The 16,448-nt window shown below is 31.4% G+C and overlaps 1 protein-coding gene across 2 annotated transcripts; it reads left to right on the forward strand.

The window, feature by feature from the left end:
- The first annotated feature begins 1,993 nt into the window (after positions 1-1,993).
- On the forward strand, positions 1,994-12,190 carry LOC124819606 (DENN (AEX-3) domain-containing protein). Of its 2 annotated transcripts, XM_047291158.2 has the most exons (19): positions 1,994-2,251; positions 2,457-3,115; positions 3,763-3,963; positions 4,615-4,698; positions 5,403-5,462; positions 5,768-5,812; positions 6,423-6,622; positions 6,740-7,249; positions 7,476-7,569; positions 7,666-7,845; positions 7,920-8,009; positions 8,691-8,753; positions 8,909-8,983; positions 9,067-9,117; positions 10,412-10,489; positions 10,740-10,874; positions 11,046-11,153; positions 11,251-11,316; positions 11,737-12,190. In XM_047291158.2, exons 2-19 carry the CDS (start codon positions 2,789-2,791, stop codon positions 11,809-11,811), a joined length of 2,442 nt encoding a protein of 813 aa, XP_047147114.2. In that variant the 5' UTR covers positions 1,994-2,251; positions 2,457-2,788; the 3' UTR covers positions 11,812-12,190. The 2 variants fall into 2 exon arrangements, 1 of the variants encoding a protein (XP_047147114.2); XR_007027267.2 differs by lacking the exon at positions 11,737-12,190 and having other exon boundaries at positions 10,740-10,858.
- Positions 12,191-16,448: the final 4,258 nt, after the last annotated feature.

The raw sequence follows: 16,448 nt of genomic DNA on the forward strand, positions 1-16,448 counted from the left end.
GAAACGAAACATATAAGATGGGATGACAATTTTAAAATTTTTGACGAACTTATAAACTCTGATCTGTTGACTTAATTGAAGTTTATTTGTTTATATGTTTTAGTTGGTCAACAATCGCGACCTATAAGTTTGTGGAAATTTAAAAAGTGTTATTCTTTTTTTAATTATTTTAATTTCACGCAGAGTCATAGGATTTGATTTCTAGATAATTGAGACCACAAATCCCATATGCGTGGTTTTACTCCTAGCACAAGTCTCCCGCCGATCATCTTAGATAATTAATAAATTGGTAAGAGTATCAATGTTATAAATTTTCTTTGTTATAAAAGTGTATTGTAAAACATTCCCTTTTTCATAGTTTAATTGTTGGACATAACATGTTAGAAAAATCAACAACCAAGGCCGAAAAACTTGCATGATTGTCCCTTCAGGTTTTGTATTTTGATCTTTATGTTTATAATTGTTTGATTCTTTTTCTTCCTCATTGTTTACAATTGTGCTAATATATTATAGTATAATAAACAAATTAACCTATATAAGTATGGATGTTATGTAATCCAATGGATGATAGCCATTGACTGTGCTCATATAACAATTAATTAGAAAATTGTGATAATTGTATTAAATCAAATCCTTTGAAACTTTGTCTCTATATATACTAATTGAAATTATTGTCTTGTAAAAATTCAATAATCATACACCAATTATTAAAAAATTCATAAAGTATAGTAAAATATATAATATAAACATTCAACGTATTTACTTGTTATAAGAATAATATATTATTATATAACAGTATTTTGACTGATTTCGGTTGTGATAAATATAATTTACTATTTATATGTTAGTTCCGAGATACCAAATACGCCAAAGAAAAAACGAAGACCAGTACAAGAATAACAAAGACATGGCTGGACAATTTTCTTATAAACTTAAAACAATTTAAAAAAAAATTAACTTCTTCCTAATTAAAATTATTTTATATATATATATATATTAAGTATATCGAACTCTATCAGTTATATAAATAGAATTAGGAAGATCTAAGCTACTCTGTTTTTTTTCTATATTATGAGTACATTGACTTAAACATTGAAGTATAATTATTTCACTCCTAAGAATTCGGTCAAGTCAAAGTCAAAGTTCAATTTCCAAGAACTTCATCTAAATAATTCACTCCTAAGAATTAGTACAAAACACGTTCTGTTTTCCTTATTAATTATAATAGTTTTTTAAAAACTATTTTACGTTACTATTGGGAATATAAATTGATTATCAAATCTATAATATTAATTTTAGTTATAACATAATGTATATAAATATATTTATTTATTGTGAATTTTAATTATGTAAATCAACATTTATCCTGAAAAATACTAGTATATAAGAAAGTATAAAGTTTTTAAAAGATTAACGGTATATTTGAGTAAACCATTATTCAGTCATTGAAAGTGGAACATACTGTTATATCCGTTTCTAAAATGAAAAATAAATCTAAAAAATGTCAACTTTGTCATTTAGTTCTTAAATGTTGATATTATCTCTCACAACACAACATATTTTTCAAAAGTGAAATGTTTGATGGAGACATACTTTTCAAAATTATATTAGCATAATAGATGGATTTTCCTTTCAGGGATTTATTTAGAAATTTCTTTATTTTTACAGTGGTGTGATAGTAGGCACGGCCTTGAGCCATTAGAAGCAAATTAAATTAAAACAATTAATAACAATAATAATAATAATGATGATGTTGGTAATTTTTATGAACCTGAGAGGATATATTTGCACAGTCAACACTTCCTAGGCTGCGTTTTTTAATATTATTTTTTATCTTTTCTCGCATTGGAAGGTAAAAAGAAAAAGATCTTTTATTTGAAGCACATGCATAATGGCCACAAAACTTGGTCCGATGAATTAAATAAAGTTGGGTTGCGTTCTTGGAATCAAATGGAGCAGTGTAGGATGATGCATGGTTAATGCAAGTTGAGGACCATGTTCGTCAATATATATTCTCCTACGTTGTTGTGTTATCTGTTTTTATAACATGACACGAATAGTTTTTGTTTTAGTTTTCCATTCTCTCTTTTTTGTTTGTTCTAACTTCAAACAAAGGTTCATCCTCCACTCACTTAACCTTCTCCTTCCTTTCTCTTCCATTTCTATATTTGGCAACTCTTCTCTTTTCCCCCTCTCTCTCGCTTTGTTCCGTCAAGGACAAGGACCGAGCCTCAGGAGCCACGAAAAACAGGTACATCATCTGTCTTTGCCTCACCAAAACAACATGCAATGTTTTGAATGTCCCTGCATTTACTCACTGTTGTTTCCGTTACAAGTAATGTATGCATTCAAGGGTTATTCTTTCTGATTTCCCTCTTTCCTTCTCCGCATTCTCTTGCCATTAATGATAATATTGATAACTCCGTCATTAATGAGAATATTGTTCTTTGGCTTAGAACCAGGTTGGTGCCCGTTATTATTCGGGTGGAAAAATTTAAAACTTTGAGATTTTGAAAAGGGAAAAAGGTGGAATCTTCCTGCCCAGAAGAATTATATGATTCTTTGATCATTAAATCGCGTAAAAAAACGCTTTTGGAGGGAGAAAGGAGGATCCCTGAAATAGTTTTGGTGATAATTTCCATCTGGGGTCTTCTCATCGGAATGAGTATGTGGTAGAATCGTGAAATTCGGTGGAATGATTCAAAAGGGTGGTTGTAGAGCAATGGAGTGGAGGCTGCAATTGATTGGTGAACTGAAAATTGAGAGCATGAGGTAGGTGCCTATCAACATGGACTCAAAAGGAGATGCTGAACCTCAGGAGGAGAGGCCTTCATCACCAATGAGGGTCCTGCAGCATTTTTCTGGGGGCGCATTCAGAGTTGCTGGGGAAGCATTGCATATGTCACCAATGGGGCCTGGTGGGCATAGACGTTGTCAAAGTGAGCTTGGTAGCAGAGGAGTTGAACGTAATAACAACTTGCAGAAATTAAAATCTCACGTGAACAAGGCTTGGCGCTGGGGTGGCAAATCCCGCGAAGATGCCCTCGCGAATTTCAACCCTGAGGTCATGGCAAACCAGAAACGGCAGTGGTATCAGCTTCATCCTAAAAGTCTGGTATTCATTTTTTTTAGAATCCCTTCATGTGCTATATTTATTTTTGAAAGTATTCCTTGCTTCACTGATCCGAAAATGTTAATGGAATTTAATATATTTATGCTCTACATTGTACAGTACAGTAGTACATTGCTTTCAATGATGATAAATGTCAACAACTCATGGTGATTCATGTTTTGCCTCTGTAGAAAATCATTTTCCACCTTTCAATTACTTGTTCTTTATTGTTTTATCAACAAAATATACTACATTTACATGACTTTTTTGTCATCTATGAAGTTTAACAACCTGTTTTCAAAATTATAATTTTTCTGCATTCAATATTTTAACGTCACCGAATGGAATTGGTAGCAGTTGTTTCTGTATCTTAGTCCAGTCCTGTCGGAAGGAACTTTGAGCACGAGCTTTGAGGGTTTTAATATTTCTTACATATGTATAATTAACCATACCTATACTGGTATTTAAGTAATTGGTATACTGTTAATGATAAAAGTTATTTTGAAGGTTCTTCATGTAGACTGGGAACATTAACAATGATACATTATTGCACTAAATTTTAGGAGGTGACCTTTGTGTCCACGCACATATTTATCAGAAATGTAAGCTTATCATTTTGTTGAAGTAAGTCAATGTGAATATTACTGTAGGATTGTGTAAATAATAAGGAGCCGACATCGCTCTTTGAACATTTTGTGATTGTGGGGCTGCATCCAGATGCTAATTTGGAAGCCGTGGAGTATTCATTTGCAAGAAGGAAAAAGTGGGAAAAGGATAAGGGGAAACCTGAATTTCGAGATTGCAGAAAGTCTCAGCAGCAAAAAGTAACAGAACCAACTTTGGAACCTCAGGTTTGGTAGATATCAACATCTTTTTAATACATTCATTTGATACAGCTTGTTAACCTACTAGACGGGATCAACCACATGGGTCACACAATTGCATTAAGCTTGATAAAAAAAACCTACGAATATTATTTATCATGAGAGCCTTTTAACAAGTACATTTGACTGAAAATGAAGTTTCATCAGAGGAAAAGAAAGGAAGTACAATTAAAAGGAGGATAAGTTATCTCCGAAAACAGAGAAAATTAAGGAAACATAGAATAAAAGAGATAATTGGCTGTCCAGTCTCTGCATATAAGAAACAGAATATTTCAATTGCCATTTCTCTGTTATTCTTCTTTGATAAATTTTTAAAATTAAATTCTTGAATGTTATAGGCTAATACACGTTGTGAATATCTGGTGTCTCGGTCTCCTATGAATATAAAAGGAACTTCACAACATTTATGAAAGATGTTTTGGAATATTATATCTGTATTTTGAGGGTGAATGGGAATTATTTGAGTCTACAATGTGCTCCTACCATACAAATAATTGATCATGAAACTTCCTAGCAAGCAAACTTCAACCTATTCCTCCTTATTTATATTTACAATTTAGTCTATTGCTATGGATCTATGCGTTCTTTGTGCTCTCATACCTTTTTGCAAACACGCAGTTATTGTTCAAATATCCTCCTGCAAAGAAGCTAACATTGCGTATGAAGGATTTAGCTCCCTTTTGCTTTCCTGAAGGTGTTAAGGTCTGTTTGATGCTATTTTATATGCTCAGAGTTGTCAAAGTATTTTTTCATTTTAACTGCTGCCTTACAAATTGTTCTCTATTTCTTTCTAATGTTTGCATTTGGAGCTTCTACCATCATTGCATGTTTCTCTTTTCCTTTCCTTGATGTGTAAATTGTTTGATTTCTTAATGAATAAATATTTTGATTTATCTTGAAGTAAGAAATTTCTGTTCTTTTCTTTATCATTGAATTGCAGAATATATGAACATAATTTTTATCACTCTGGCAGATGACACAGTAAGATCAGCTTTGAATGTAGTTGCTTATCCAATGTTATGATGATATGACAAGAAATAAGAAATTTTTAGATGCAGTTGCCTTTACAAGCAACATTAATTAACAAATTAAACGTTGAAAAGTGAGGTCAGAGGAGAGAGAAACTAAGAAACAGTATATGCAATAAAGTTGTTCTAAGTGTATGGAATCTAGCAAAATTTTACTATACGGACATACATTTTAGTTTATTCAGATTAACTGTTGTTCGTGCCTTTAATTTTTGAGATTTCTTAGTTGCAAATAATAAGTTTTCCATCTTTTATTTTTCTAGAATTTCACACTTTTGCAAGGATAAAAGTAACAGTTTTTTATAAACAATAGGTCTAGTTAAGTAATAAAATCTGCTTTCCCGCAAACTGTTTCATTTGTAAAATGTTGATTTACAGGCATGGTTGTTGGAGAGGACTCCATCTCTTAGTGAACTAAACGAACTTGTCTATGGACAGGTATGAATGCCTAGTCAATCTTGTAGTTCTTTTTTCATGAAAAAACATGTTTTTTTCTTTTTGACAAGCTAGTTAAAGCAATATGTCATCTACTGTGTTAGATAACATAATTCATTCTAAGCATAACTTAATACTTGGTATAGATACTGTGACATGCATGTGTAGCAAACTATTGTCTTTCATTTTTGTGTCAAAGAAGCATTGACTAAATCCAATTTTCATTGTATTATTAACCTTCCATTGAGCCCTTATCAGCTTTGCAACCAAAGATAATATAATTTTCTTTTTGCTTTTATCCTCCACAGGAACATTTAGGAAAAGATGATCTTTCATTCGTCTTTGCTGTCAAGGTAATTTTTGTATTGATATTATATATCAAATTTAATTTGTTACCTTGAATGGTTAATGATTGTTCTATTGAATTTTTATTTGACTTACCTGTACTCTGGCTGACCTGTGCTAGATTAGATTATGCAGGATTCTGTATGTGTACAGTTTCTGCATATTGTTATTTTCAATTTCATTTTTGAGAATTGTTGAGTGAGCCACAGGGGGACGGGGTAAATATCTTACAGTATATATTTTCCCTTAGCTACTCAGTATTTCGTTCTTTAGATAAAACTTCAGATGTGTCTATCAATTAACTCAACTCGACAGTTCAGAACATTTGTTGTTAAAGTGATTCCTAATGTTATTGCTCAAAGCTGCAAGTGAGAACAGTAGAACCAAAAATAAATTTTAATTTTTAGCATAGTCCCTTATGAACAAACAAATAGAGCATAAAGCATGGATTATACATAAACTTACTGCATACCTTGTGCTACAATATAATTATGAGCATAGGGACTTTCAATATATGTCTGTTTATGTTTGGATCAATTTTATTTAGTTGCTTCTCATTTATTTCTTACTGTAATGATTGCTGAAAATACATTCTGTTTACCTTGATGTCTTGATCAGGCAGCAGACAATACAACACTTTATGGAGTTTGTTTACATGTGCCTGAAATTGTTCAAAGGCCCCCTGGTATCTTAGGCATATCATCTCCTTTTTCTCATCCCTCCATGGGATGCAGCCGTTTTCTGGTTTCTGCACCTCGCTGCTATTGTCTTCTGACTAGAGTTCCCTTCTTTGAGTTACACTTTGAGATGTTAAACAGGTTAGCATTATTGTGGCTTATTGGTATATACTCACTTACTTTTCTGGGAAAATATGGTTAATGTCCTTTGATTTTTCCTAGACACTGTAGAATTTATTACGCCTTACTTGGATGCAGTCTCATTGCACAGGAGCGCCTGAATCGGATAACAGAGTTTATAAATGAGATGAGTCTCACTGGCAGCGTTCCATCATCTCCCAAACTAGATGATCAAATGAGGTCAAAGGAGGAAAAATCCCCAGAGAACGAGACATTCAGTGAATGGATGGATTCTGCAATTCCTCTTGATGGTGCAGCAGCTATTGCTGCTGCAGCTGCTGGGATTATATCAGATGATGAAAGCCAACAGTTATCACCTAAAATACGGGATTATCGCTGTCAATCTCCTGTAAGTGGGAGTGCCAGTGATGCTTCAGATTCGTCTCAGTTCAGGGATACAGATAAGGAGGACAGGAAGAATCTCCAAGTTCTAGATAATTGTGAGTTTAAGGCACCAGAAACTCTTGGTTCTATAAAAAGAATGCATGGAAATTGCAAAAATGACCAAGCTTCTCCGAAACCTGGAACACCTTTGTCTTCCCAGACTCGTGTCTTGGAGCGTCTTGGAAGTTTTGAATCACTTTTCAGGTAATAAATTTATAATTATAATATTTGTTTCAGTTTTACTTTTGGGTAGACTTCATTTTTCCCTTGTATTTACAGTGCTACATTTCTAGAAATTATGTTGCATAACTTTTTCAGATTTGATATAGTTCATCCATCTGTATAATTTTCTTGTGTTTTTGTGTGTCTATTTTTGACATTTATTGTTTACTTCCAATTCAATTTCAATCCATATTATTTTCATTGGCAGTCCAGTTAGAAGCAGGGCATCAGAAGATGAGGACGATTTTTTCTCAAACAACGAAAGAGATTATGGGGATGAATTGTTAATGGAATGGGCTACGGTCAGTGTAAAATGGTTTTCGATTTATTTTCATTGATTAAACTGAAGTGATGTTTGATTGACATTTTACATACTTTTTTGTAAATGCCTTTGATAGGAGAATAAGAATGATTTGCTACAGATAGTGTGTAGATACCATGCTCAACCTATTCCACCTCGAGGAAGTGATTTTGTCTTCCACCCTCTCGAACATCTACAAGCTATTCAGTACATACGACATTCAGTTGCTGCTCTTGGCTTCGGAGATGATTGTTCAAACTGTTCTGAAACAGCTCTGGTAATTCTTCAATGATTTTTAACAATACTGATCCAAAAAGTATGCATTCTCCTTACACATATACTTGGTAAAAGGACAATACGAAGCTGGCAGCGGCTGAGGAAGCCCTATCATTATCAGTATGGACAATGGCGACTACATGTCGAGTTCTCTCCCTTGATAGTGTAAGCATATATTCCACTTGACATACAACAATGTTAATGTCTGTATAACTCAGAAGTTCTATATAGAAACTATTCTAAGAATCCACTTCTCGTATTGTATGAATAAAATATTTTTTAACTATTCTTTTTCGTCTATTTTCTTTCTTTTACTGATTTGTATGCAGACAAATATTCAGTTTGACTTTTGTCCTCGCTCATGTTTCCTGTTCCAGTTACTGCATTTGGCAGTTTAATTATTCTAGTTCTTAATCTAGATAACATTATTTATCAAATTATTATAGTTTAGAGGTGTACTTTGGTTCAACCAAACCCAACCCGAAACTATTTATATCCTCTAACCAAAATGATTCCGAATATTTTGTGAGAAAAGATTGAAGAAATAAGGTAAGAACAATATATCAAATGGAGCTCCCCGAACATCTTCATTTTCGTATGTTTTTATTCACATAAATAAGAAGAGTCCTTGTGAGTATATAATGTCACTAGCATAAACAATTTAGCTCCTCAAAGAAGATGATTTACTATGCCTTCTTTGCATCATGTAGACTGTTTTCCATGTCCACTGCCTCTCCACTACCTATTGAAGATTTGACTCATTCCATTTACTAAATTAGATGCTAATATCTCGCTACTTTCTTCAATTACTAATGAAATTAGTTTTATCCACAATGTTACTGGCAGGTGATGACATTGATTACAGGAGTGTTGTTGGAAAAACAGGTAGTAATAGTGTGCCCAAATCTGGTAAGTCTTTAAGACCAACATGCCAATTGATGGTCTTTGACTTTCCTTAATGTGTTGTATGGTTAGAACCTAGTTGCTGCTGTTGATTAATTTGGACTGATGTAGAGTGGAATTGTAACCTATCTTTGATTTTGACAATTTTTGACACAATGTAGGGTGTTCTATCTGCCACAGTGCTTTCTCTTATACCCATGATTCGTCCGTTTCAGTGGCAGAGTTTATTGCTCCCAGTAAGTCAAAGGATTCAACAAGCCCTGGTTTCAGATTTCCATGTGTCACATAGATCTAACAATATATTAGTCTTGCTTTTCAGGTTTTACCTGGGACAATGATGGATTTTCTTGATGCCCCCGTTCCATATATTGTGAGTGTCATTTTCTTTGATGTTTATTAAATATGTTGTTTAATATTATATATGTTTTGTTGGCTACTACTTTAGCATTCACTGTTGCTTAGCATTATAGAAGAAGAAATTAGTTTTTGCTTAAGTTAAAATTAGATTTTAGGATAAGCTAAATGATTTTAACGTGCACATAAACTAATTTTAATGTATGGTGAAAACTTTTTCATTTTTCTTCTTCTACTAGTGTTTATGGAAAAGCACATGGCAGAAGCTTATTTAATGTTTTTAATATTTGTATCTTTGTTGCCTTTAAGGATATATACATACTCCCAATTTCATATTTGATTGATAAAGTCTGTGTGTTGCATTGAGAATTAGTATGTTCATGTTAAAATGCTACTCTTTTCTCAATGTATGAAAATGATACCACTTGAAAGGAGTAATCTAAAAGAAAGAAGATTCTTATTTAATGGATTAATTTGAAACAGTACATAGGTCACTATCCAGTTTGTCTTTAATAAAATGTGAATCTTTCTCTATATATCTTTGCCACTAGGACAAATGTCTCCTCATAATCAACACCATAAGTTTGAGTATATCCTTTAACAGCTAACCTTGTGTTGTAACATTATAAATTTAAACTTCATATCGAAAGAAACCTCTCCTGAAGCTGAGGGTGCATGTAAAAAGATTTAGTTTCATTAAAAGTGAAATCTACGGAGGTTGTTAGATATTATTAGTTATAATATTATGTATATTTGGACTTAGCCCTTATTTCTTGTATTATTCTTTATTGTAAATATATTACCTTATGTTTATTTTTTACACAAGTTTCTATACTTAGTTTTTTATTATTTCACATGATATCTAAAGCCAGGGTTTTCTAGCAATGATTGATGATATACTTGCTTCCGCTAATGATTCTTCTACTTAGGCATCTCAATGTGGTGAGCGCCCTTGCAAATCGGGCAAAGAACGTCGCGAGTGTGAATATTTTCTTATGCATTTTTAATTACATAATTAGGAGATTTAATTACATTTCATAATTAAGAGGATAATTAGGATAATTAATAGGATAATAGTATATTTTATATTTATTGTACAAGATCATTGATCCTCAACTGTAGGAATAGATTATATCCATCACAAATTAGGATTTTCTGTTATTATGTATATGTAATCTATTTAAGAGCAATTGCACCTCCAAGAATAATATCAGAAACAGTTTTTATGAGAATTTAATTTTTTTTATAAGCATTTGAATTTTAAAGAATCCCATCTCAATTGTTCATCAAAGTATCCATTGTTCTTGCAGGTTGGCATACAACATAAACCAGATTACTTGAATGCGAGAACTACTAATCGTGTTCTTGTTGATGTACAGAAGGACAAGGTTTGTATGACATTTTAAAGATACGATATTCCACAAGAATTGTTGGGAGTCTGTTGGAAACTTGTTACACTTAATTTACGTTGTCATGTTTCTTGGCTATTTCCAAACTTTGGGCTTGTGTGTGTGTGTGTGTGTATATATATATATATATATGTGCGTGTGTGTGTGTTTGAGACAATCATTGGCTATTTATGCTGTTCCATGCAGAATTTTTCTCATGTTTCTCTTCCATTTAATATTTCTTTTGTAGGTGACAATGTGTCCATTACCAAAACTTCCACAGCATAGAGAGCTTTTCTCTCAGCTGAGTTCAATTCATGCTAGACTTTCAAATCAACGATCAATTGCTAAAAAGCATCCTGTACATAGGTGCAACGAAGTCCAGGTTTTCTTAGTTCCCATACTAAAAGATCTCTTTCACACACGCTATTTTTGGAAAAATAAATATTACTATTTTCTTTATGTATAAATAATTCATGCTTCACAAACCAGCAATTTTTCAGGTTCTAGCTTCTGAAACCATTAGAAGCAACTGCTAATCTTGAATTGTTTACAGGCCGAAGCTGCAACTCAGTTTTTGAATATATTGTGGCACTATTTGGAGTCTCTTTGTTTAAATCTGAAATCCCACACGATAACTAATGTACAATCTAATAAAGATAGGGTACGATAACTAAGTTAATGTGATATTTATTTCTGGAAATTCTTAAAGTACTAAGAATGAGTCATCTGCCCTACCTCACCCTGCATTAATTTTTCAGGTTTCTTTACTTCTTAAAGATAGCTTCATTGATTCCTTTCCTGCTAGGGATCAACCTTTCATTAAGGTAACAAAATTTGATCGTTTTATGCATTACATTTGGCTTAAGCTAAAAAGTTGGAATTAAAATCACTGAGGGTAGGGTGGAACATTAAATATTACTTCATGAATAGGCATAGTGAGGTTTTGTTTTATTTATTTTCTGAAGCAGCATAGGTCCTAGTGTAAAAAATATTTAAAATAGTATGGTAAAATTAATTTAGTTTCTCTCGAGTTAAAATCAACTTGTGTTAACTATAATAAAAGTTCTCTGATTTAACATGTTGAATGACAGAAGAGCATAATTCAATTTTAGTTGATGAAAGAATCTCAATTCATTTTTTGTTTATCTCTTGCAGACGTTTATGGAAAAAAAAATTAACTATAAAAGGCCAATCTCTTTACTAATTACTGTTTCAAAGCTGATTTTGAATCCTTGGCTATGCAGCTTTTTGTAGATACACAGCTCTTCACTGTTTTATCAGACTCTCGTTTGACAAGCTTTGAGAGTGGAGAGTCATAGTCCCGTGCCACATTGGTTTTAGATCAAATTGTGCTATATAGATCTGTTAGACATGTTTGTTGTCACTGTTGAAGATATAGCTCTTGATTTCATGGGAGGAACACCTCCAGTTCAGACCAGATGAAACTTTGCTAATCCGAGAATGACACAGAAAGTTGATATGTGGTCAAAAAAATTTGTATAATGTTCATAGTAAATGTCATGTACTAAATCATTGTGCTAACCCAGGGGAAAGAATCACTGTCCCTGTTTTTTGTTGAGGGGTGTGTTCTTGGGTTCACCAGTTCATGTTTTGTAATTCAGTAATTGTGACCACTCTCCTTGTAGCATACGTGTCATAATCTTTTTATTGAGCAAACCACAGTTTTGCTTCCTAAAACTGTAATGTATTGTCGTATTAAAATCATGAAAATTCTAAGTTGATGAAAGTTTTTATTATTTGGTCCAAACCTTTGAACATAACTAGCTGGTATCATTTTGGTATTTAAACATACTTATCATTGAAGTTACATTCATTTGAATTTTGAACTGATAATGATGTAATACATATTCAAAGACCTATTTAATAGTTTTTTTAGTTTTGTACTTAAGGAGCTAAATATATCCTGTGAGAATTAACTTCACGAACTTCCTCAGTCTTTATTGCGTCAACTATTTTTTACCTCTAATACTCGTTCTTTCATAGTTAGATGATAATGTGCTTCCAAAATTTACTTTGACATTTAAGTAAGTTGAGTGTGTAAAATATTAGTTAATGTTGTAAATATGAATGTAGATTATTTACATTGATGGTTGTACTATTTATAAGGTAATTACAACATTTGTGGCTCTCACCTATAGGGACCAAGGTGGGTCTAATGATCCATTTACCTCATAATTCAGTTCTTTGATCCAGAATATGCCAAAGTTAAAAAATAATACATCATTAGATTATGACAAATCGGTTTATGGCCAAGTAAAACTAGGACGGCTGTAGCCAAGTAGAAACATACTAGCTTGTGGTCAAGTAAAAATAGGTTTACTTACGGTTGACTAGAAACACGTCGGCTTGTGGTTAGATAGAAACAGGTTGGTTTATAGCGGGTAGAAACAAGCTAGCTTGTGCCAGGTAGAAATAGACTAGCTTATGGTCGAATAGAAACACGTCAGTTTATGACGGGATGAAAACAGGTCGAGAAGAACAAGTCGACTTGTGGTTGAATAGCAACAGAACAACTTCTGATGAGGTAGCATAGTCTAGTTTGTGACTGGATAGCATAGTCTGACTTGTGATTGGATCAAACACGTCGATTAGTGATCAAGTAAAATAAATCAACGTATGACTAGATAGGTTATCTATAATAATTGTCTGTGTTCAAGCACTAAATGTTCAAACACTGAGATTGAGAGCATTACACACTTATGGTTGTTAGTTTATTAATTATAATTATTTTCTATGCTTTCTTGTGCTACCATGTGTCATTTTTTTCATTTTTTGTTTCTTAAAAAAAGTTCCCTTCATAAAACTGATTGGTCCCACGTCCAATTGTTTCAATAAATACCTGTTTCAGCGTCATTCTACCTACGTTTCATTACTGTAGATTTCATAAGAGCATGAACAGACTCCTTTTATTTAAAAAAAACATATTTTTTTTCTTTATATGATATTCCTAAGTCCTTTGACAAATTTATAATCAATAGCATCCTTTCCTTTCCATTATCTTAAACAAAGGCCTTTGCTTCCTGCACCCCACCATTACTAAATGCGCCTCCATACTAATGAAGAAAGAAAATCGTAATTATTTATGTTGTTGCGGGAGAAAAATAGAAACAAGAGTTGTCAATTTTAATGTTTTGAAGTTTGGTAAGAGGTTGTTATTGAAAGGAGGTGAATGGATATGGGAAATTTGTGGCAGATGTGATGATTGGGTTGCATTTGTTGGTTTCGATGTGGTCGAATTAAGTACTAACATCATTAAGAATTATTATTTAATAAAGGAAATAAAAGTATAAATTTCGACACTTTAATATTTACATTTATAAAAAAAAGTATTATTATTTAATATATAATTTTCTTAAAGAATGACAAACCTTTATATAAATTCTTTTACAAATTTTTTAATAAAAATTGCAAATCATTTGAGCATTTCTTTTATATAGAAACCCTCCAATAGTACAATTATCTAACTCTTCTATGTATTCGAAAGATTCTCAAATAAACTATTTATTTTAATAGTATTTTTTTACTGTTTATTTTTTTCATATTACTTAATTACTGAAAACTAACAAATTAAAAAAAAAAGTAACTCTGCCTAAGTTCTTTTACCTACCTTTTCCTAAATGTTTAATTTCATTAAGTTACTTGTTTCCTGAGAGCTTTTGTCTAAGTAGTGTTTGGCCAACTTCTACTTCTAAGGAGAAAAAAAGCCAAAAGTAAATAAAGTCAAGTCACAACACTTGTTGTAGTTTGTGAGGACTAAAGAGATTGGTATGAGAAGATAATTGCATAAAAAGCGTTTAATTTTCTTGACATAGGATAAGAGATTGTGAATTGACTTTTTAGCATTAAAACCCTTTTTTCGAGAGTAGTGGAAGTCCCTTCGATACTTTTCTTCCCCTTTTCTTAAACCAGTCTCATATAGACAAGTATAAGGCATGTTAAAGTTTAAAGGTAATAGAGAAAACTTATATAAAATATTGTGAGTCTATAAGGTGGGGAAGTTTCATTCTAATAATATAATATATTTAATAAATCATAGGTTAAATATGTTTTTATCCCTTAACTTTAAGTGAAAATTGGAATTAGTCCCTCTTTAAAAATTTGTCCTAATTTAGTTCCTAAACTTTTAGAAATGTGTAAATTTAGTCTTTTTAACTAAATTTTGTTAGATTTATTTGATGTTTCAATACGTTTCATGATAGTGATTATTGGTCTAAAATTTCAAAGAGTAACTAATTCCAAATTTAACCCTAAAATATATTATTTGATTACGGGTATAAAAAAGAAAGAAGGGAAAGATTGGATGAAAAAAAGAAAACCTTAGAAGAGTTTTTCTTCTTTATAGGTACATGTTCATTGTTAATGAGTTTATTTATTTTCTGATAGTAGAAGAATTCAAACTCAATAACTCTCACTTAATTTTCCATATTATATCTCCCTTGATTTTACGAAAACTGTTGAGAATAATTAAGTATATAAAGATTAACTCATTTCTTACACATTTAAGATTTTTTTTTTCTGAGTAACATACTTACCTTTTTTATTTTCTTAGATAACATATTGTTCTCTATATTTACCCGCATAGCGCCGTTTTTATTTTAGATTATAATTTAGTTGTTGGGAAATTGGATTCTAACCTTCCATTTGGTTATTGGGTTGAAATACTAGTCAGAATTTGGTTATCGAATTATTTTCAATTATATCAATTCTATTAAATGTAATTGCTTTTATTCAATAAATATATTTTCTATTAGCTTATACATTTTCAATTTCATTATTATAAATTTTCCAACTAAAAAATATATTAGAAAAAAACAATAAATCTGTTAAAATGAAAAAAAAAAACCTATAAAACTTCTTTACAAGTATAAGTAATTCTTTTACTTTTTTTTCTCCATATCTATTAACAACTAACATTTTGAATACTTAAATAATCAATTCCAAAATATACATTTATCTTATAAATATACATTCATCAATTCCAAAATATACATTCATCTTATTATTAACTTTCAATAATTAAATTTTAATAACTACAAAAACATTACAAGAATTATATTTTACAAAATCCAATCACAAATATAAAATTTAGATCATCTTATATACATATAACTCTTTTTTATCTTCCAAAATTTTACAAAACACTACAAATATTACTACATTATTTTTTTTCCCATCTTAAAATATTATGTTACTTTATTTAAAGTATATTATTTTTAATTAAAACAAAAAAAAAATCCAAAAAGCCAAATTCTGACTAATATTTCGATCAAAACACAAAGTCAAAATTCGCTACCCTTAAAACTAAATTCTCACCTAAGAGAAGAACAATGTGGTACCTAGGAAATAAAAAAGGCAAGTGTGCTACCACAGGAAAAAAAATGGCACATCCAACTCAACTCACACTGTTCTATATATTCCAAGCCATAAATTCTAACGGCCAAAAAACTGTAAATTGCTCAAGACATTTCAATGTACCAGGTGAGCTTCTTGTCTTTTCTTTATTTTGTCGTATTCTTTTTTTTTTTTTGGTTTGTGTATTCTGCTTTGGTTAGAATTGCCAAAACGAGTAACGTGGTCTGACCCGACCCGGGTTAGTGGGTTAATTGAAACAGTAATAATTGGACCAATTGATATAAAAGAAAATGAAACAAAAGAAATATATTGTTATATATATTATAAGCTATCAAACATAAAATTTTGTCAATTTAGTTTAATGAGACATACACAATCGTTTGACCAATAAACTACATATAGCCGTTAACAAAAATATATAGGACAAGATAAAACTGTCATGCTTGTAGATATAGGTCTAAACACAAGATAAAACAAATGATATATTCCTTAATTATTCAATGTATAATATTATTCATCTATTAAATCGGAGTCCTCAATGGATAAATTCACAGATCTTAGGGTTTTATTTGTAGAGGGAAAC

The sequence above is a fragment of the Vigna umbellata genome, chromosome 5 (assembly GCF_029865625.1).
Source record: "Vigna umbellata cultivar VRB3 chromosome 5, Vumbellata_1.0, whole genome shotgun sequence".
NCBI lineage: Eukaryota > Viridiplantae > Streptophyta > Magnoliopsida > Fabales > Fabaceae > Vigna > Vigna umbellata.

Bases quoted from the DNA above. Each gene is read 5' to 3' on its own strand.
- LOC124819606 (XM_047291158.2), top strand. From the start codon at position 2,789: ATGGACTCAAAAGGAGATGCTGAACCTCAGGAGGAGAGGCCTTCATCA. The intron at 4,699-5,402 runs GTCTGTTTGATG...GTTGATTTACAG, and splicing joins GCTTTCCTGAAGGTGTTAAG to GCATGGTTGTTGGAGAGGAC. The intron at 10,875-11,045 runs GTTTTCTTAGTT...AATTGTTTACAG, and splicing joins ATAGGTGCAACGAAGTCCAG to GCCGAAGCTGCAACTCAGTT.